This window comes from Lissotriton helveticus, chromosome 2_1 (genome assembly GCF_964261635.1).
Source record: "Lissotriton helveticus chromosome 2_1, aLisHel1.1, whole genome shotgun sequence".
In the NCBI taxonomy this organism is placed as follows: Eukaryota; Metazoa; Chordata; class Amphibia; order Caudata; family Salamandridae; genus Lissotriton; species Lissotriton helveticus.
In genome coordinates, this window is record NC_136059.1 from 244,140,554 (window position 1) to 244,164,265 (window position 23,712).

At 41.9% G+C, this 23,712-nt stretch overlaps 1 protein-coding gene across 1 annotated transcript in view; it reads right to left on the reverse strand.

Moving 5' to 3' along the window:
* The window catches only part of EPG5 (ectopic P-granules 5 autophagy tethering factor), a 582,198-nt gene that overhangs the window by 113,663 nt on the left and 444,823 nt on the right, over positions 1–23,712 (reverse strand). The window contains exons 35-36 of the mRNA XM_078674745.1: positions 3,323–3,426; positions 796–971 (exon numbers count right to left, since the gene is read on the reverse strand). Of these exons, the coding sequence (XP_078530871.1) occupies positions 796–971; positions 3,323–3,426 (280 nt within the window). The remainder of the gene's footprint in view (positions 1–795; positions 972–3,322; positions 3,427–23,712) is intronic.

The following is a 23,712-nucleotide window of genomic DNA, read 5'->3' on the forward strand; positions in this document are numbered from 1 at the left end:
TACTGCTGACGAAAAACTTTTCAGACTCAGTCTGACGCCTTGGGGTAATTCTAAGGTAAGGAATCTATAACTAAATGTTTTTTTCAGATTTACATTTACTCCAGATGTGATTGAGGCTTTGCCATATTGCTACAGTAACTTTAGGAAATTTAAGAAGGCATTTAGGAGGGGGAATGTGACCTGTTGGCATAGTTGTTGAGCTGACTTGTAACACGCACATAATTGTAGTCAGGATAGGATTTTATCTTAGCTACGGCACAAAAAAAGAGTATGATTCTTTGAAATTGTTTCATCTCAATGTAAATGAGACTGCAAGTTTGTGAAATGAAAATATGTGCAATATGTATACTTTGCAATATACTGTTATAACTACATACTTCTACTGCACATCCTCATCGCATATTGGTTTCTGTAATATGGCCTTCAACTGGCTGTACTCCCTGCACTGCTCTATATGCAATACATAGAGCCCCCCGTCATGAAGATTGTCTTCGTAATCTAAAAATGCATTGTTTATAGGGTTCCACTGCTCCTTCGAGCTAAGCCAGTGTCATAGCAAAGTGTTAAGCTAGAAAGCAGAATACAAGTAAAAGAAAATAATACAAACTAAAAGCACAATTTATCATGGATGCTGGGAAAAAGAATGTGCAAGCAGGCATTTCTACAACAGTCAATGTTTAATAAAGCTCAGGATTGTTGTAAGAAAATACGCTTCATTCACAATTACATGATGTACACTAAAAGGAAGACAGATTTCTGAATATTAAATACAATCAATATCAGACATGTGCTTACTTTGAAAAACTCTTCCATCAGAGCCTGGTCTGGATGCATGTCCTTCCAGGAAAGCTTATTGTACTCTCGATGGTAAGTGTAGAGAATGAACTCTGGCATATTGGGAACAGCACAGGTTTCACAATAATGCATTATATGCAACCAAAGAATGCCTCGTTGGCCTGGCAAAAGCTTATCTGCATAAAGAAAAAGTTTACCCTTAAAATAATATAATCCTTAATGAGGAGCAGTCCTTTAATATCTCCACAGCAAATTGGGGATCCAAACATATTAAGTTAAACACACACTACAAGCAAACCTTTATGTACAAGAAATTAGTTTTTTTTTAAATGTCGTAAAGGTTTTAGGTGCTTTGAAGAGCTTAGGACTTTTATCAAGCCTTTAAGCCTCCCAGCCCAAATGCATTATCGCAGATATCACCTAGATGTGGAAAGTTGTGACTAAATGTAATGGTCATTTTCACAAATTATTAACAACACACAAACAAACAACACTTCATCAAGATCTCACTAGTTCCATTAATACCTCTACATGAATAAGTCCGAAATTATAAACATGCATAATTAAGCAGTACTTAAAATCTGGAGCAGAGTATCCTGTTGGGCAGTGTGTTAGAGACATGGGCAGTGTGTTAGAGACATGGACAGATAAAGAAATTGAACAAGTCAACAGTCAGACATTCAGGCTTTTGTGATGGATACATACAGTTTGTACACTCCATGGAACAAAGAGTTTTAAGCTTGAGTATTCAGAGCAGCAATGTGTCATGGCCAAAAGAACATTAATTGCTTCCTCTTATGTAAACTCTTTCTATGATGGAAAAGAAAATCCACAAATGTTGGTGCTGTTTGATTAATGATGTCTTGTTCATTGGAAACATACAGCAGGGAATTTAGGAAGCATAGTGCTGAATTAAACTGTAATGGCGTGAACAAAGTGATATAGATTTGGGGAACCATTTAGATGACACTTCTTGAAATGTGCAAAAGACTGTTAAGTTTCATTATTTTTGAAGTGAGAGTCCCATTAAATTGTTATCCCCCTAAAAACTGTGAATCTTTTATGAGTGTACACCAAACTATCTTTTATCACAAATCTGTTTTAAATAAATGACCTGTTATTTATTTGGATTAAAGTGAAAAATGGAAGCTACAATTTGGGTCATTTTACAACATTTCACAGACTAACTGAAAAAACCAAAGTAGTGGGCATCGAAGTACAATCCCATTCTTCCATAATAGTCCTGTGAATTATTTACACTCCAGAGAAACCATTAGGGTAAGTATTAAGGACATATACCTTCAACTTTATTTTGCAACTTAAAGATAATGTTATGTGCCAACACACAGAGCCATTGAGTAGTCCTTCGCTGAATGAAGGGCACTTAGAAACGACAGCAAACAACAAATGTATTATACTGTAGTGAAACCACGCATACCATTCCAGATGACTATAGAACATACGAGGCGTATGATATAATAGTGAAAACATTTAGAGCATTTTGGATGGCACCATTGTTTCACTGACTAGGGACAGTGAACAAAGCCATAGAAGAGACTGAAGGCTCAAGTGTTCTTCAGGTTGCTGAGAACTTACAATCTTTACCCAACAGAACAAAATGACTATTAGACTACTATGTTACTTTGAACTATAGCACCTTACAGCGTAAGCATGTTGAAATTCTATGGGTCAATATCTCAACACTGGAATGGTGCTAAGAAATGAATTTTGTGTTCATCTTCATTTTTACTGTTCTGCATTTTGATGTTGTAAATACAGATGCAGATAGAGCTGTAACTGGAGTGTGGCCTTTGCAGGTTGCTCTTCCTTGAGTGATACAGTACCTATGCCAGGGGTTCCCAACCTTTTCTATGCTCGAACCCCTAGGAAATGTTTGATTAATGTTTGAACCCCCTACCAAACGTCCAGGTGGGTTCCTATTGCGCATACAATGGATACTTTCCCTCTTTGTTGCACCCCCAGAAATGCCATTTCGCACCCCCTGGCGGTGCGGGCACCCCATATTGGGAACCCCGGACCTCTACTAAACTCTGCACTTTGGAAAGTCAAGACGCAAATAAGAAAATGTAGCACCCAATGAGGTTAGAAACCAATGAGCAATGTAATAATAACCAAGAACCTAGCGACTACAGCAGCAAACTGGGTATTCATTAGAGAACTGCACAATAACCCCAACTGCATCAGGACTAGGAAAAAAGGTTTTGAAAGTTATATCCTTCTACATCAACTACTGTGAACTAGGAATGAACCTCTATTTAAGGTACACAATTATTTTTTCAAAACAGACCATGTTATCTAGAGATATTTCTACAATGGTTTTGGCAAGCAAGATCAGGGTGTGGCCAGCATGAACATGATGTGGCACAATTTAGGAAAACCAAATACATAAATAAAGCATACTTATATATTTATGATATGGTGTCCTGACTTATGCCTAGATAATGAACTCTTTTCAAGGAAAAATGAGACTAGCATAGCTATGTAATAATAATGGCATGCATCATACCTTTAAATTGTTGATGTAATAAGTGAAGACACTCAGAAAATAATTGAACCATCACAACAGCGGTTGAACTGTCACTCTCCAACCATGGGTAGCAGCGTTGGTTGCTGAAAGAGAAATGTAAAAAATTAATGCATGTACTTATTTTTTTCAAAATATGTCTAGCAACGCAGCACAAAATATTTTTTGTGAGCAGAAATGAAATTCATCAAAGTGAGAGAGAATTAGATACAGCTTTAAAGAAAAAGGCACTTGACCTGTGCTAACAACATTTCTGGTAGCCTTTTAAGTATAAACTAGGCACTAGATTGGATTCAGAAATTCCCCTGAGAAATAGCTCTATATCGCTACCAGATCGAGCTATGCAACCCCAGTTTCAACTCCGCCCATCCAGGACGCTCAACATCTGAGTACAATGGCACAAACCAGTGTTCTGTAGTCAGTCCCTGTTTTTCAGCATATCATCAATAGAGGTCTTGGGCTCTTTCAGAGTTTCACTGAGGAATTTTCTCGGCTTTCAACAGCGACTGGGTCACATGTTCCCACCAAAGGCATCAGGGTTCAAATTTTGTAGCCGAGGCTCCAAGAAGGTGCCCTTGTCGGACCCATACAATATCTGCTTATGGCATTTTGGCTTCCAACATGACCCTTTGGTCAGTGTCGCCTGTTGAATGGGGTACCCAAATGCCATCAAGGCGCAAGAGCCCAAGCTACTGCTGGGTAAGCTGTACAGGGATATGCAAAAGCGTTTCACTTCAGAAAAGTCCCATTCCCACATAAAACATGAGATGTACCACAGGGAGGCGAAATCATATTCTCGCTTTGTTCCAATGAAGCCTGTGCCCTCTTAGATGCAAACTTGTACCCAGTGGGTCCCGTGCTTCACATGCCACTGGAGGCAAGCTATCCTGGCAGATGAGGTGAAACCCCAAAACCGGTCCTACGATGCTTGTTTCTAGTCCAGGGAGGACCTGGCCTGGCAGTTCGGGCTGGACTGTTCCCATTGGGCACAGGCTCAAGACTGATTTGCATATGGCTGGGTTCACACTGGAATGGCATGGTGAGCATAAAAACAATGGATTTAGGCCCAGATCTCTGTAATGGGGTGAATTTATGACATTGTTCTGCATTCTGTCCATCAATTATTGTTTTTGCCTATGATGCCAACAGCAGCAGTGCCCTCTGAGCCAAATTCAGCACAAGCTACAAAACTCTCTAAGTGGGTGGACATTATCTAAGTTGAAAGGAAAACATTCAGGCCTATTTTGAAGATCAGCCTTTGGAACAACATCTCACTAGGGCCCAGAAATGTGTCCACATGGAGTAATTCTTTGGGTTCTATCCTGGATAAAGGTTATGGGGGTACAGAGCATATGATATAATTCGGACTTACATAAATGAAGTGGCTTGGATACAAAAGGAGGTCTCCCTTGCCTCTCTGGACCTCTTTCTTTTTGTGGGTTTCCACACCCCGGCCTGCAAAGGAGCCCCGTAGTTGCCTGTCATCTAACTGAAGTAGCATGCTCTGTACACACCATGGTCTGTTGATATACACCTAAGCAAGAAGCATCCGCGCCGTCAAGGAACTACAAGTGAAGTCAACAGCAAAAATAGAAATACAAGCAATCAGAGCTACGGTTCGCTGTGATGGAAAACAACTACGGACTGTGATCATTAATGCATACCTACACCCTAAAGGCAGGGAAAAAGATTCGAGGTTACTGATCAGCGAAATGAAAAGCTCCTGGGAGAGGAACAAAGTCCTAACTTTATTTTATCAGGGGACTTTATTCCACATCTACTTGGCACTCTGATAGATGAAGAACCTCTAGCCACCCAATCATCACAATGGGATATCGCACTACAGGGAGAGAACACTATGGGGAGGCAAAACAAAATAGGCAAGCAGCTCCTGAGAGAGTTAGAGAATCTCAGCTTTCGGGCACTCAATGGTCATTTCCCAGAGGACAGTCCACCTGCAGCAACTTTTCACTCCACGACGGCCACCTCAACATTGGACTAGAGCTTTGTCATTCTACAACTGTGCCATAAAGTCTCCTCATACTAACTGGCTGAGGAAGACTCAACGATCATCAGCCACAGGTGGTCACAATTAATGTGAGCCTCGTAGATGCCTGTCATCTGACTGAAGTAGCATGCTCCGTACACACCATGGACAACAAAAGGATTAAATGTAACATTGCTTCCATAGATCGACTCTTGGGGTCCACCAAGGACAAACTACAAGGACTGCAAGATAGATCCACAAACCATTTAGCCGCCTGGGAGGCCTTCACAAAGGTGCTAGGGGACACATTTGCCACCTCAATGACGAGAAGGAATACACCATAGCAAGGATTCCGCCAGGGCACCACACTTTTACTCTCTCGCAACTACAGCACGTAAAGGCACTTAAGGGAATCACAAAAATAATACTTAGAAAACTTCGCTGGAAGCTGTGTGACGATGACCTGCACCACGAGCTGAGATGGAAGAAAGCAACCCTGAAAAAACTAACATGGACAATGAAAAGGGAAGAAGAAGGCTCGCTGTGGGAAAAGCTCCGTTTTGACATGAAAAGTAATGACCATGCACGGTTGTGGTGCAAAGTAACCATGTTACAACGGCCCACCCATAAAATTATTAGTTCTCATTTGATCGAAGAAGCCAGGGCAAAGTTGCAGTGCCAGCATTTTTACCACCTTTAGGAGAGGCTAATTCTCGACTCTTCCAACAATACTATTAAAAAGGAAACTGAAAGAGCGTCCCACGCCCAACGCTCACCACAAGACCCTATCACGGATTCCTTGACACCAACTAGTCAGTGAATAAAGAGACATATTTCTAGGGCGATAGGAGGGGGCCACAGGCTCAAATGGGATTCCACTTGCACTATACAAACAGGATGCCAGTTACTGGCCAGAGGAACTAGAGACAATATTCCAGCAGATATCAGCAGATGCCGTAATCCCAGCCTCATGGAGGGAGAGAGTGCATAATTTCACTGATCTACAAACAAGGTGATAAGAGCAGAGCAAAAAAATATTGACTTGTGGCGCTTATCGTCAATGAGGCAAAATACTTTGCTGGCACAATTCTAAAGGAGTTAACACCCTGGGCCTCGGATAATCTCGTCATCCAGCTAAACCAAACCGGTTTCTGCAAACATATGGCAACTATAACTAATATCATGGCCTTTTCTCTATTAATAGAAGGGTCCAAACGCGCAGTTACCTTTGTACCTTTGCTTAAGTCTTTTGCACTGCTTTTGATCATATTGATCGTGGTAAACTATGGTTGAAAATGGAATGCTCCATCTGCCCTCCTGAAGCTACTGATTCTGTTACATACAGATACGTGGGTACAAGTCAAGTTGGGAACGGGGACGCATCTTTCAAGACAACAACAAAACTGAACTATTGTAACTCCCACACCACTAAGCTGGGTGGATTAGTCCTTTCCAACATCCTCTATGCAGACAACCTGGTGCTAATAAGTTGCACCCCGGTTGGCCTGCAGCATCTTCTCTACGCAGCCATACATACTCGACAGAAAATGGCCTAAAGATCAACTACGAAAAAAAAACAATGGCAGTGAACAGCACGAAAAGAAAAACATTAAACTGGCATATCGCCTCCCAACGAGTGGAGTTGGAATACAAATACTTAGGTATTAATATAGATAAAAAGGGTTCATTCAAACCGCAGAAAGAGGCTTTAAAAATGGAAGGGGTATGCTCCAGTATTGGCATTAAGAAACCTAACGCAGAAAGTGGCTGGCCCCACATTAACACCACTGCTCCGGGTAATACAAGCAAAAGTGATACAGCCAATAACCTATGCAAGAGAGCCATTACGCAGAAGGGAGGCATCAACTCTGGATGGGATTATGGTCAGATCCTACAGAATGATCTTCGGCCTCCCCAAATACACCTCCCCTGCTAAAATAAGATTGGAGTTTGGACTTCAGGAACAATATCTCGCCAAGAGAGGTGGGCATATCAAGTACTGGCACAAAATTAAGAACGCAGAACCAAACACACTAAACCCACATCTATGGCTGGAACTGAGGATCAGGAGCAGCTCTCCGCCAAAGCTTACCTCAATGAATCAGTAACTCAAAAAGCTGGTAAACAAAACCTTGAAAATAGTCTTGTTCTTTGAGTTCAAGGCAGCAGTGGCAGACAGAGCCCGTGCTAGCAGGTGGTGCACAGTTACGACAAAGCAATACCCCAATCCCATTTTCACAGGGGGGACTCCAACTTAGTAAAAGAAAAAATTTCGAGATACCAATTGTACATACTACCTTTGCTCCTACACCAACCACCCTGGAAAGGTAACATGACTATGACTAACTGTTGGTTGTGTGGGAAGGGAAAAGAAGATATGGTGCATTTGGTGAATACCTGCAAGGAATTATTGAGTGAGCGAAGATTCATGTAATGCACCCCTTAACCAAAGAGGACTCTGGAACATGCAGCCAAGCGGTACTGGCTTGCTTCACGCCTGTGGACATACAACTGAATTGTCGCTTTGTGAAATTCCTTATCAAGGTAGAAAATAAATATCGCCCGAACTGACCGTACACAGCTGGCAGGACGATTTTGCACATAGGACACCTTAAATGCCACTCCATTCCTTCTCTTAGAATGCCTTAGACAAATCTCCTATTTTGCACATAGGACATCTCAACAGTAGAGTGCTATCATTTTTTAATCCTGTTCACACTGATCGTTGCTCTGCAGAAATACTTTTAATCGTTGGTGTAAAAGCATTGTTAAACGATGATTCGTCACCAGGTGGGGTGAAGTTCCCTTGGTCAAACAACTTGCTATTCTGCACATAGGTCGTCTTAAATATCTCTGCGTTCTTTTTAAAATGTCCCACAAAAATGTACTTTTGTTCTAAATTGCACATTTTAATCCATATTGTAATGGCATTGTACCCAACTTCCTTTAGCATATATAATTTTGACAGCAGAGGAGCTGTTATGTAGCAATGTTTTTATTTGTTGGTGCATCATTATGGTTTTACGATGCAAAGGTTTAAATAACCTCGCAAATCTAAATAAATCTAAATCACTGTGACAAAGGCAAGTCATGTACTGCAGACTGTCTAGATTGCATTTTAAGATTTTTGACATGTTTCACTTTATTGTCGGCATTTTTATGTCAGTTAGGCATCGGGGACTGATTTCATGCCCCTCATGGACTGCTACGTCTCGTTTAGTGTGCACTTTAGATTAATTACGCATTCTATTATACCGCGGCACATCTATGAAAGGCAGGCAGCGAGGACCGGTCAGCATGCACCGTCTGAATTAACACACATTTCATACATGTCTGGTATCGCTTCAATCTTATCAACAATCCATTGATGGTAAACGTGCAATAGACCTATGTGTAAAAGTGCAATCCGTAACAGTCTGTTATTATTTTGTACTTTAAAGATCCAAATGCACTAATATATACACACACATATATAGCTCAGATGGCCCTGCTGCATGAAGTGACCCGGACTAATACTGGCACCACGCTGTCTGACAGCGTTTACAAGACTCGTGGTATCGAGATGTCCGGTGTCCGCCAGTTTTCCCAGGCTGACATGAGCGGAGCGAGGTATTTTACCTCCGTTAGGGCGCTATGCTGTTGCGTCACTGCCCCTGCTCAATTGCGGTCCTGTTTTGATTGGCAGCAGCTGTCGTGTATTTCTATAGGTTCTGAATCGATCCCCCTATTCCTGACCCTATTCTGGTTAAACTACCTAGCTAGTTAACTAACAGTCAGCCCATGAGGCAAGAAAACCCCCATGATGCAGATACCGTTATCTGACGCAGTCACACTACGGCACAGGAACGTGTTATCTGATTAGGTCATAACGCTTGAGATCTAATTAGACAAGCGACATTCCTCCAGCCCCTGATAAGGCATACGACGTTCTCATAACAAATCAAACCTATGACAACCTGGATAATCCGTGCGGCCATTGTTTTGATTTCACAGAGAACTTTAGTAAAGAATGTGCTAACGAGCAAGTCGTATGACATCTTTATTGACGTACCTATGTCCATCCTTACGTCAATCCCGGCACCTTTAAGGTATAAATATTGCCGACCTTGCCCTATGCAAACACACGCGTGGTGACAAGACGGAGCAGCCATACTTGCCGAAGCCGAGAGCAGAAGCAGACCCCGCAGGCAACAGCCCCGCCTTCCTGACGCGCTGAGAGACGCGCTGCTATCTCAAGCCGAGAGACCCAGCACCGGCGCTTCTGGGCAGCCCTCGCAGGCAGCCTGGAATATCGAGAGCAGAGAAAGAGATACCATTCCTCATTCATCCTAAATTCCAGGTACAGAACTGAATAACCCCTCACAGAGAATTCTTTAGTTATTCACTTGGCAAAAACAAACTTAACTTAAACTGTAACTTTCTATTCCCGCCCACGCATTAGACTTAGGTCAGGTACACGGGGTAGGCGTATTTAGAAACACCAGTTGAGTACGTTTAGTCAAATGTATATGTGTATGTAAATATATTTTAATCATTTTAAACATCATATGGCTCAGAAACCATATCAATGTTTTTACAGTATTATTTTATACTATTGCTTCTAATGTATGCACTTTACTTAACAATAAGTATTGCAATAATATCGATCCATTTCTCTTGTACGAGAAAAGAGACTGATCAATAAATAACATCTTTTATTGAACACGCCCGTCTCTTCCTTTTCTCTACATTCTGATGAGACTAAGAATGCATGTACTGACTGAGTAAAATAATTGCCTTGTGCTCACACGACTCTTGAGATTGACTCTTGATTAGGGGAGAGCAAAGTTGTCATGTTCTATGGTTGTCAGAAACTAAATCCCTTCTTGTCTAATCAGGGGAGTTAATCCTTCCTTGAACATTCGAGAAAGTTTCTAGCGAACTCTGAGCTTAGCTGGCAAACCCAAAAATTAAGTCTAGTATCGACAGTAGTAGACCTAGTTAACGTCTGGTCTAGGCCTTTACTGCTGTAGGTACTATTCCAATGCGCAGAGCCTATTGGGAAAATAGGAGCTACACTACATGGCGCCCAACGCGTTTGGAAAGGGCGATAAAACTAACGTAAGACATTTAGAGTAACTCAGTCGTGCTTTCTCACTCAGACCCCTTTTCCCAAATACTCCAAAGACGTCTGGAGTGGGTGAAAGGTTATTATATCCTCCAAAACCTCGCAGGAGGGAACTCCTATGTATGGTTTTTGGTCAAGTCAACGTTGAAGGATAAAACAGTTCCAGAATATTGTGCATCTAATCTCTGTTTCCATAAGAAACCTGATCTGCAAACAAAAATAATACCATCCTGTCAGTAAAATGGGAGACAGTGATGGAGAAAGAGAGGCAATTAGATTAGCTACTGAAATAGCAGATGCTGATGCTACCATGCAAGCAGCAGACGCGGATATAATACTCATTCCGGTCATTAAAAGGAGATCTATAACCTTAAAACTTATAGAAAATGGACTGACACCTAGAGGTGGCACAGTCATATTCGTAATTGAGGCACACGAATATCGGCAGACAGAGGTATACTATACATGGATACATTTTCCAGCAGCAAATGCTGTAACAAAGTACTTCCACTATTACAAAGTAGAGGAACCTCCTGAAACGTACACTCCTTTCGAGGAGGTGGAAGTACCACTCAAATACCAAGAGCATTTGCTCTTATTTGATGGCGCCCTAATACATAACAATCACATTACAAGGCTCGGTCCTTTAGGAAGACCAGGAGCAACGTGGCCGGTCTTAGCCGGATACACACCACATCCAGACATCGAAAGAATGCCTGCAGCAGAGCTGTTAATACAGCTAAAACAACTACTAAAAATTCACAGACAATTAGTTCAGTATGTAATGCGGACTTCAACAATTCAGCCAGCGATTAAACTACCACAGCTGACCCCTCACCAGGGGAACACAAATAAAATTACACCACAGAACATCCAATCCTGCCTAGGTAAAGTTCCAGCTAAACGGGAACAGATACCATTCTGGTTGGCACAGAAAATTACCCAAATAGAGGCGGTGTTTCCTGACACCACCCCGCTGGAAAAACACAGGATTCTGACTATATGTCTCCCAATGGGAATCGCACCACACATTGAGGACTGTGACACTTGGGGTACAGTCTTTGCTTCCATCTATACAAAAACGCACGGTGTCCCATCCATTTCGGTGATACCAGATGTGCTAAAACAAATTCAAGATGAATACGGTCCAGAACCTGCTTTAACTCTTGGTATGAAATTACTGAAAGACTTCAAGCAGGTCTCGGCTATATTATTAGCCAACATAAAAGGTGAAGCAGCAAACGTGGCGATCCGCCAGAGGTTAAAAGAGACAGATATAGCAGACCAACCAGCTGAAATTGCCAGAATCATAGAAAAATCCTATGAAGAACTAGGCAGAGATAGTCTAGGTGGAATACCAGTAAAACCGCAACTGACTACAAGTCCAGAAAAAATGTTTTTTAATAATAATAATAATTCACCAAAAAAGAACTGGGATGGAAATAAACAATCCAATCCTAAAGAAAAGAAATTCCAGTCCAGAGGAAGGTCTCCTAGGCGAAGAGAGAAATCTCCAAACCCGAGACAAAGGTCACCCCAGAGTGACCCCTCTGGGAATAGATATAACCTTAGAAATAGGGATAATATTAAAAAACCTGATAGATATCAAGACATTGATACACGTCCCTCTCAATCTTTTCAGAATTCCTCGCAGAAATCGGAAAGAAGAGGACGATCAGAAGAGCACGCCAAGTCCAAAGACAAGGAACCTGCTCAACTGAAAAAGAAATCACAATTTCCAAAAAAGAAGGTAGCCAGTATCAAGGTAGTTAACAATGCCGAGAATACTGAGGACACAACTGAAAAACGGAGAGTGGGCTCAGACAATGCTAGACAGCGCAGCAGAGGTGAGCATAGCTCGCAAAGTCCTTATGAATCATCTGGAGACAGTGGACACGAATGAATACCTTCAAGTGGAAACTGCAGATACCAGAGTTAGCAAGCCCCACAAAATATACGAGATAACATTACGTATAGAGGGAGATAAGACTAGGAAAATTAGGGGACTATTTTGGGATAACCTCTCCAAAGGCTATGACATCCTTCTAGCTGAAAAAGACTGGCCACCAGAGTTTGTCAGGGAGTGCCCTCATGGCGAAGAAGTAATTATGCCTGCCTTCTCTAATCAAATACCGATTCATAAAAAATATACACTTGCTAGAAAGTGGGCAGTGGCCTGAGCACCTGCTTTATATAAAAATCATGTAGGATGGGATGAGGATTCTCCTCCTCACAAAGTCCAGTTAAAATCACAACCAACTGCACAAAGGCAGTACCCAATCAAGCAAGAAGCTAAAAAACAAGTAAATGAAATACTAGATCAGCTAGAATACCAGGGGGTGATTGAAACTTGCACCTCACAAATGAACAATCCTTTGTTTCCAGTCGCCAAACCAGACAACTCATATCGTCTAGTTTTGGATTACCGACACCTTAACACATGTTGCAAAACTTTTGCAGTGCAAAACTCACACAGTGCTGCACTAATGAATAACATAGTGCGCAAAAAATACAAAACAACCTTGGACATCTCCAATGGATTCTTTTGTCAAAACATAGCACCAGAGAGCAGATATTTAACAGCTTTCTCAGTAAATGGCACTCAAAAACAATTCTGTCGGTTAGCCCAGGGGTACAAGAACAGCCCGGGGGTATTCTCAGCGAGAGTAACAGAATTACTACAACTATATGATGATGAAGCATTATCTTATGTCGATGACATTTACTTAACAGATGATGACTTGGAAACTCACTTGAAAAGAGTGAACACCATAATACTTGGTTTCGCTGCAGAGGGTTACAAATTCAACTTTAAAAAGTCCAGAATTGCCCATCTGACGGTCCTATTCTTAGGATATGAGTTATCAAGTGAAGGTAAAAGCCTGGCAGACAATTTCCTAGAGAAATGTGCCGTAATCCAAGCTCCTAAAACACTAAAAAACCTACAGTCAATTCTAGGCTTCCTAAATTTCGGAAGAACATATATTGCAAATTACGCAGAAAGGGTCAAACCCCTTTATGATCTAATTAAACCAGACTTTAAAAGATCCAGTTGGACTCAAGCACACACAGAAATTTTGAGATCCTTACAAACAGACATGCTAATTAAAACAAAATTAGAAACCCGTGATAATACACGCAACCTTGTGATCCGAGTCATCCCAGGGAGATGCGGATTCACATACCTAACCTCTAATGAGGGAGAAATGGTCCCAATTGCATTCAAATCACACTTGTACACAAAAGCTGAACAGAGATTCAGCAACAAAGGAAAAATTGTTCAAGCAGTTCAAACCGCAATAGCTAGAGAAAAAGACATAGCTGACGGTAGACATATCACAGTCAGAACAGCTGAATCAGCCTTCGAGGCACTAACAACACCGTGTAATTTACCAACAACAACATTGAATCCGGAATGGATACAATGGGTGAATTCAATCACAACCGACAAAGTATACTACTACTTTGATCCAGAACTAGAAGAATTGAAAAATCTAAAATATGAAAAGACGTATCCTCTGCCAATCGACATTCTGCCTCTACGACATTACGCCTGTGTAATCTATACAGACGGACATGCTCAACCCTCCGTTTGGGGAGAACAAGCATACAACCCCACATGTGAGATTACAAAAGAAGTGTGGCGCGGAGGTAAACTAAGACCTCTATTAACAAAGACACACTCAGTAGAAACCAATTCAGAACAACAAACTGAAATATTAGCTTTGAAAATGGCGCTAGATAATGCGGATCGCGAATTCCCGACACTTATAGTGTCAGATTCATATTACTGCGTCAAAGCATATAACAAGGATTTGCAGACATGGATTCAGAACGGTTACAAAGATGACACAGATGCACCAATAAAGCAGAGACTGCTCTGGGAACAAGTAGCTCTTTTGAAAAAAGAACTACCAAAGACTCACGTGACACACTCACTGAGTCACCAGCGTGATGGCGTTCACGTTGTTGGGAATTCATTGGCTGAAACAGCCGCAGCGGCAGCCAGTAAACCGGCTCCCGTAGATCGAAAAAAGCGTACATTAAAATACATTGACGGCGAAACATTGCTGGCGGTGAAAACGTCATCAAAAGGCGACTGCTCAGCGTTACCGATCAATTATCCACTCAATTATACATACATAATCGATGCAAACTCCGTCCCTTTTTGCTCGAATCCCTGGAGTGGGGGATAGAGTGATTCCAAACATGGACAGGAGAAACTTGTTAATCGCAGACGCACACATGGGCGAGGGACACAGACACCTTAAATTAAAAGATTCTCTGGAAGAATTACAATCACGGTACTGGTGGCCAGGCATGAGCCTGCACTACACCATGTTTGTAAAAAACTGCCCAAACTGCAACAGAGATCGCAGTGGGGAGAGAAGCAGTTTAATACCTCGTCGTATCAAGGCAGATAATATTACCAGCAAAAAGAATGGCTTGCGATTAACATATACAGGCTAGTTTCCACTTATAATGTAGATCACCAGCACTTGGCTGACGTCCGGACTGTTATACAAGATTTGCGAGTCTAAATGGCATATACGCTAAGAGCATGCTACGTTCGACCATTTTTTTTCACTCAGGCAATCCAGCCTGGGGGGGGAAAGAATGGCCAAATGAGCACAGCCCAGCGGGAATCTTCTCACTTCCTTCCTGAGGGTATGGGACGGTGTAAAGTAAAAACCAAGGCAGAAAGCAATCTATAATAGAAAGGATATTAGGTTCGTGAGCTGGGTGGGTCAAACATCTAATAAGTGTCCAACGTAGTCTAAATAACTTGCCAAGAAATTCTCTGAAGGGATTCAGTCCGTACGAATTATTATTCGGAACTAGGATGTTGATCTCTGACCTTGATAGTCAGACTTCAGTGGTAATAGAAAAAACCTTTGATGTCAAAGACCGTTTGGCTATTTTGCAGGACTTAAACAAAACAAGAAAAGACCTGAGCAACATACAGTTGAAACAACAGCCAACGACCACTGAAGATTCACCACCTGTCCCAGCAAGACCTGTCTGGATTCCAAAAGTCGGGGATCTAGTCAGGGAGAAGATCGCGGTAAAGAAGGAATTTGGGCCTTCTTACAGAAAAGCAGTTCCTGTCTTGTCTGTCAACGGGACAAGATCAGTTGTACTACCGCCACTTGCTGGAAAAAAGGAGAACCGAGTTGTATCCATTGACCTGGTAAAACCACAACATGTGGCCGATAACAAACAGTAGGCCAAGTGGACTCCCAATAAGTAGCAGAACACCAAGGTTTGCTACCAGTACAGAGGTCCTATCAAAGAGGCTCATTACATTCGAAACGCCTATAGAAGAACAACAAGGACTATGCAACAATGCAATAGAACTAAGACCTCTGAAAACCCAAATAAAGACATTTAGCAGAGAGACACCAATCTATACTGAAGTACCAAGTGAAAATGCAAAAAACAAAAATCCTGAACCAATTGGAACAATTGACAGAACTGCATCTGGTTACTTCATCAACTTCGATGATTCCTCTGACGGCTTCAGTGAACAAAAGACACAGCCATCATCAAAATCCTTTAAAGACAAAGCTAAGGAACTTTTGAAACAACTGAAAGAAACATATCTGGTTTCTCCATGGATTGAATTTTGGGTGGGTTTTGGTGCATTTATCCTCATACTTTGGCTCATCATGGTATTTACTTTGGGACGCTTCATTGAGGGAAAATATGCTAAAATGGACACAGCAAGTCAGAACATCAACTTGGTCCTCAAACCACACACATCTTCACACGTCAAGAAACGAGAACTTTCTTCAGAACTTTCTTCAGCCAACTTCACAGCAATTCCAATACCTGGTGGGGTAGCCTGGGACAACACTGACTATGAAATTTATGGTCCGGTCGAGATCCTGAAATATCCACACCAAATCAAGATCTCCTTGAGTGATTTTGCAAAACCAAACTCATTTGCTGATGATTGGGACTTTGAAAGTATAAATAATATGATGTCTGACTTAGTAATGTCTGCTAAATTTACAAAACATGATTATTTGCAGGGTTCTACAAATTATGATAGTATGTATTGCTATAACCATTATGGTAACCATTTCTTGCATAAATCTGCACAACCTAGAAATGTTTTAAATTATAATCAATGGGAACATTGTGCTACACCTCCAAAAGGGAGCTCTAGAACCGTTTATGACAAATATTCATATTTTTCAGGTTTTAACATAACTAATGCTGAAACATTTTATTACAAATTGTCAAACAAGACAGGGATGAAAACCATGATAACCAACACAAAATTGATTTATTCTGATTCGTTCTTTGAAAAAATGAATACTTTTGGATTTGATTATTGGGACAAAAATGTTGATTTGAAAAGTGTTTGGGGTACAAAAGAATGGCAAGTACAGGGTTTAGAAGCTTTGTTTAGAGCCTGCATGATCCCAGAACAAATGATATTTTTAAATGACACTGTTCAACAAACCACCTGTCTTGGCTTAGCCAAAATCAAAGATTTAAATAACCCGTCTATTCCAAAGCCAACAATGTTTAGCAATAGCTCTGAAACAGATGAAGAAATAGACATAAACCATATACTTAACCAAAACAGAACACATCCTGATTGGAAACAATGGTTGATCTGGCCCACAGATACAAATAACTGTCAAGATAGATTCCTGAATAAAACACAGGGTTTCAAAATGACCAGGCCAGACCCTAGATATCCCCAAAGACATCACCCAGGGATAATAACAACCTACAGTGTGGGCAAATTATGCCTTCAATGGCTACAAACTTCCACACTGCCTGAAATTAAGCAACACCTAACTTTACTTACTGATGGTGCTGACTTGCGTGATTTCATACTGGGACCACGCAAACAGCGTCATAAGCGTTTCATAGCAGCCTCTGTATATGCAGCATACAATGAGGCCTGGAAGGTTACTCAAATTGAGACAGCAGAGAGAATACGTGAAATTGATCGTATTAATTTGGAAAAATCACTTTCTGTAGTGGACAATGGGTTAATGACTCTGTCCTCCAGAATTTTTTCATTGGACAGCATTGTGTCTTCAGCAATCGATATATTATCGCAAGACTTACTGTTATTACAACATGGACAGTCACAATTGCGTTCTATTGTACAGCTTGGCTGGACGTTACAAAATCTGCGTTCAGGCTACGTGCCTTGGCGTTTAATCAACACAACGTCACTATTCCAAATCTTTAACCTTACTGATAGACAAATCGGTATGGCGCAGAAGGGTGCTGATTATACAATCTTGAGCATTGAAAAACTAGAAAGATTACCAATGACAATGTCAGAACGACCTGTCAGTGAATGGATAATCCACGGAATCATAAATATTCCAATCTCAACCTTCAGGTTTCAATACTGCCAAAAATATATACAGGCTGGCATGTACGAGAAATTGGGAAAGGGGTACCTTAAAACAACTTGGAACCTGCCCTATTCACATGCATGTGTCAGTAACAAAGGACAGAAAGTGTTTCTTAGTGGCAACAATTGTGCTATGTCACTAAGCGGCACGCTTCTGTGTAACGGTATTAGTTTGCACGGAGCCTGTGAAGGGAATTCATACAACCTTTCATGTCACCAGCAAGGCGCACCTGCAACTGAAATAGAACCATTCTTTCAAAGACTCTATAATGGGAGTTACATTCTTATTGTAGACCGCAGATGTTGTAGTCTTATGCCCGGGACTCCTTATCTCGTCACTACGACGGCGAAGGTCAAGTGCTGTGGACGTTCTTTATTCCCCAGCTCCTTTCCAGACAGGGAGGCAAGGGCATGGCCCGGTTTGAAAATTACTTCTATTCGAATAGATACTTTAAGCAGAATGAAAACAGTGCTTCTTCAGACGCCTACAAGGCTCACGTCATCTAAAGAAACGTATGATCTACAAGTCGCAAGGACGACTGCAGAGATACATACATTATTATCAACTAATTCCCCCGTACATTTCGCGGAAATCCTGAGCGAAATCTTAAATATTTCTGATACCACTGGGGTCTCAAAGGTATTTAAGACAGTATTTTCGATGGCATTAACACCATTCAAAGCCATACTGGGTATTTTTCCAGATTTCATCCATTCGATTTTTGGCGGACTTCCCCTGATCCTGGGACTAATTGCAGGAATCCTATTCCTAGTCCTTATTTTTCGTTATGGCAACCCATGTCACAGATCAAACTCTCACGACAATGGAAGATACGATCCTAGCCATTGGATACCGGGACCGGATATCAAAAATCCTGGGACTCTCCCGGCTTAGAGACCTAAACATGACTTGGTTTCTATCATTTCGACCAATATGGCAAAGGTGTGTTTTACCTGTACTAAGGTGTCTGCTATGCGGAGAAGAATGCGTGTTAGACACCTGTCTGACGCTACAATCGGATGCGCCGGTGGATGCAGATACACTGTTGGTTCCTACCAAGGTTCACGCACTGTGCTGCCCTCAAAGGCTGCCAATTCTGATGACGGCATTCCTGGAATCTTCACCACTACGATTGAAGAGTAGTGAAGTTCAAGATGAAAGCAGCATCGAACAGGTACGACCTTCTGTCAGCAATGCAAATCAGAATGTCAATGGAGACAATCATGCGCACGAATGCATGGTTACCCCTATTTCCGACTTAGAGGAACTTTCCCATGAAGCTGTTGACAGTTTTTTCGAAAGCCTGAATGATATGATGTTCTCTCCGGAACAGAAATAGAGACTTTTGAGTAAACTCGCACACGGCGTTCCCTGAATTCGGCCTTCAACTTTTAAAAAATAAAGTCACATGAACAATTACAATCCAGTTCACGGACAGCAACTTTTTTCAGCAAGCCCTTAAAATATTTTTCTATATATTTTTTCCCGGGACACTGATCTTCTGCTTAAAGTAAGAAAACTATTCCTAGAGAACTAAGATTTCTATTTTTAGATACTTTATAGACTTTATATAGACTTTAGCTGCCCGCTGGTATGTTCACAAAATATATTATGTGATGAAATGGTTTCGACTTTTCTTTCTGTATAGCCATATTAAGAGCCATTTCATGTGTATTTCTCATATACCAACAAGCAATAATGCATAAAATGCGTGCTTACTTTTGCATTTAATTCATAGCTTAAGTGCATACAATATATATGACTGCAATTTTTCAGTATATTTGAAAATTTCAAAATGCATTTATGTATTTTGGGGTGGTAAGGTATACACTATACTCTATAGTATGTTGTACTATGTTATACTATGCATAGATTAGTAGATATGACCATAGTTAGCGTGGAGTGGGTGTCGTGTATTTCTATAGGTTCTGAATCGATCCCCCTATTCCTGACCCTATTCTGGTTAAACTACCTAGCTAGTTAACTAACAGTCAGCCCATGAGGCAAGAAAACCCCCATGATGCAGATACCGTTATCTGACGCAGTCACACTACGGCACAGGAACGTGTTATCTGATTAGGTCATAACGCTTGAGATCTAATTAGACAAGCGACATTCCTCCAGCCCCTGATAAGGCATACGACGTTCTCATAACAAATCAAACCTATGACAACCTGGATAATCCGTGCGGCCATTGTTTTGATTTCACAGAGAACTTTAGTAAAGAATGTGCTAACGAGCAAGTCGTATGACATCTTTATTGACGTACCTATGTCCATCCTTACGTCAATCCCGGCACCTTTAAGGTATAAATATTGCCGACCTTGCCCTATGCAAACACACGCGTGGTGACAAGACGGAGCAGCCATACTTGCCGAAGCCGAGAGCAGAAGCAGACCCCGCAGGCAACAGCCCCGCCTTCCTGACGCGCTGAGAGACGCGCTGCTATCTCAAGCCGAGAGACCCAGCACCGGCGCTTCTGGGCAGCCCTCGCAGGCAGCCTGGAATATCGAGAGCAGAGAAAGAGATACCATTCCTCATTCATCCTAAATTCCAGGTACAGAACTGAATAACCCCTCACAGAGAATTCTTTAGTTATTCACTTGGCAAAAACAAACTTAACTTAAACTGTAACTTTCTATTCCCGCCCACGCATTAGACTTAGGTCAGGTACACGGGGTAGGCGTATTTAGAAACACCAGTTGAGTACGTTTAGTCAAATGTATATGTGTATGTAAATATATTTTAATCATTTTAAACATCATATGGCTCAGAAACCATATCAATGTTTTTACAGTATTATTTTATACTATTGCTTCTAATGTATGCACTTTACTTAACAATAAGTATTGCAATAATATCGATCCATTTCTCTTGTACGAGAAAAGAGACTGATCAATAAATAACATCTTTTATTGAACACGCCCGTCTCTTCCTTTTCTCTACATTCTGATGAGACTAAGAATGCATGTACTGACTGAGTAAAATAATTGCCTTGTGCTCACACGACTCTTGAGATTGACTCTTGATTAGGGGAGAGCAAAGTTGTCATGTTCTATGGTTGTCAGAAACTAAATCCCTTCTTGTCTAATCAGGGGAGTTAATCCTTCCTTGAACATTCGAGAAAGTTTCTAGCGAACTCTGAGCTTAGCTGGCAAACCCAAAAATTAAGTCTAGTATCGACAGTAGTAGACCTAGTTAACGTCTGGTCTAGGCCTTTACTGCTGTAGGTACTATTCCAATGCGCAGAGCCTATTGGGAAAATAGGAGCTACACTACACAGCAGCAGTCCGAGGGGACCCAAGGAGGTGGTCGTGGACTTTGGCATTGTTCTGGGAATCCTTAACCACCCACCTGCACAGGACTGTCATGCCCGTACCAACTTTTCCTCATTCCTCCACACCGCCGACCCAGATGGTTAAACATAATGCATTCTGGGAGTTGGAGTTTGTGCATTCATCGCAGCGATCAACAGGTGTGCCGATTAAGCTTGGGGGAGGAGACTACAGGGCATGCAAGCACTAATTGAGCAGCAGGACTTGGGAAATAGGAAGAAGGACTCCATGCAGTGCAGGACGCTGAGGAAGGCTCAATGCCGAAATGCATTCGCCGCCACTGGGATGTGTCAAATAAAGCGAGTTACCTTCCATGGATTCCCCTCTGGCCTCTGATTTCTTCGTCAAGGAGGGATGTGGTGTTATATATATATATATATCATCCTTTTAAGTATTCTTAACAAAATAATAATTGGTGATTCATATTCTGAAATTGAAGTATATGGTGCTACTGTTATCTGAAATGTTTTAAACATGTTTTAATGTTGCAAAGGTTTTAATTAACTATGCAATACTAAATAAACTTTAAAACTTTCTTTCAAAGGAAGTCCCCTCCTTCACTTCACTAGTACAAAAAGCAGCAGGCAAAATCTAACATTTTGTCAGAAGTCTTGCAGCCTTCCTCGCTAGTCTCTCCAAACCTTCAAGAAGGTGCTACTAGAGCGATGGTTATTGTTTTGTCCAATGGAGAACAGGAGGGGAGGGCTACAGCGGAACTGATCTTTCTTCCACTCCCCCCTCATGCCATGTCATTATTCAGCACCCAGAAAAGAGGGGAGAGGAAATTAGGGGGGGGTGGGGGGGGGCAGTTCTGCAGGAGCAGTTACTCGTTCTCGGTACAGACCTCTACATCACTCCAGGATTCACCAGAGCCAATGTGTGTGGAGTGTGGTGGGAAGTCAGAGGTCGACTTTGGAGAGTTTCGGTTGGGTTTAAGCAATTTTCAGAATTTGGTGGCCTCCTCCACGGAGGTGAAGAATTACGTTTTCCCCTCCATGTTCATACGAAGAGGAGTGTGCTATAACGTGGCATATTTTATATTGTAGTTACCCGGCAAATGTTTGACCTCCACAAATTTACGGCATGCCTCATTTACGGCATGCCTCGTGTACTGCCATTTAAAGTCCAGCAAGTACAATTTGCTTATCTTCGGTCACACCTGATCTGGTAGAGACTATCAAACTGCAGATTACTTACTTTAGAATTATACCCAGGCATCAGACAGGGCCAGTTAATTTTTTGATAGCAGAACCCTTGCATGCCAGTAGGTGGCATAGTTCGGCTCCACGAGGCATCGTCGATTTGTCTGCGCCTGAAGTGACGTGAGCAGTGCCTATATAGGTACCACCCCAGCATGCTGCAGTCAGTTTCTTTTCTCGACTTTCCATGTCAGGAACGCGGTCAAATGAAGAACACGGACCACGGGTGTGGAACATTAGTTCCCTGAAAGTCTAACAGCCTTGACCCTAGAAATCTGTTCGTAGGGCGGGGAGCGGGGGTGGGTTGGTAAGAAATCTATGGCTTTAAAGAGTCTCAAATAGATAAGCCATTATCAGTGGTAAGTAACTTTTTCATCTGATAGAGACTTCTAGCCACAGATTTTTTACCTTCGAATAGATACCCAAGCAAAACCTCCTCGGAGGTGGTCTGAGAAACAATTCCACACTAAAAAGTCCAGCAGGACCGAACAGGCAAAGTGCCCGTCCCGATGGACCTGACTGTCCAGACAAAACTGCTGTTGGTGACAGACGTTGCAGGGCTTGAAGCCAACTTTCATAGTGGACATTTCTGCCACACCAGGAGAACTATCTGGAAAAAACTTAAACGAAAAGTCGAAAAAGGGTCAGGTAAAAAAGGACTGGGGGTGGCACTCTCCGGATCTGCGCTGACTGGTGTGGAAAGAAAAGAACTGGCGTCAGCGCACTGGGGGGCACCGATATAAGCACTGTGCACATCACTTCCGGCACGGACAATGCCGACATTGCCATGCGGAGCCATACAACACCACCTAAAGGCGTGCAGGGGGACTGCTCATGAAATATTGCCGGCTCCAGTCTGATGCCTGGGGAAAATTCTAAGGTAAGGAATCTGAGGCTAGAAGTCTCTATCAGATAACAGAAATCTGTGAACCCTGATACTAGAGTGGGCCCCCTTCCCTAGCAAGCTGCAGAATAGTATCCAGATGTCAGCAGTTCAGGACCCGTGCAATTATAGGTGTCAGGGGGATTTCAAAGGGGGCTAGGGCCCAATGAGCTGTGTGCCCGGTCCATCAGAAACATTCTGACAGCCTGTTGCGGCCTAACAGTTTGAAGCAATAAGTGTTTCAACAAGCATAGCCATTTTACCAGTGTTTGTGGATTTTGCTATGCCGCTTATCCAAACATTGTTCCGTCATGATCTGCCCTCTAAGTCCCCATGTTTTTTACCGCTACAGCAAGGGTCTGCTTCTCCAGTTGTGCTAGTTTAGATTTAGTTTCAGTGAGGTTGTCTTCCAGGTCCAAGATCCTCCTTTATGCACTATCAATTCAGACCGAATGTCGATTCATCTGTTC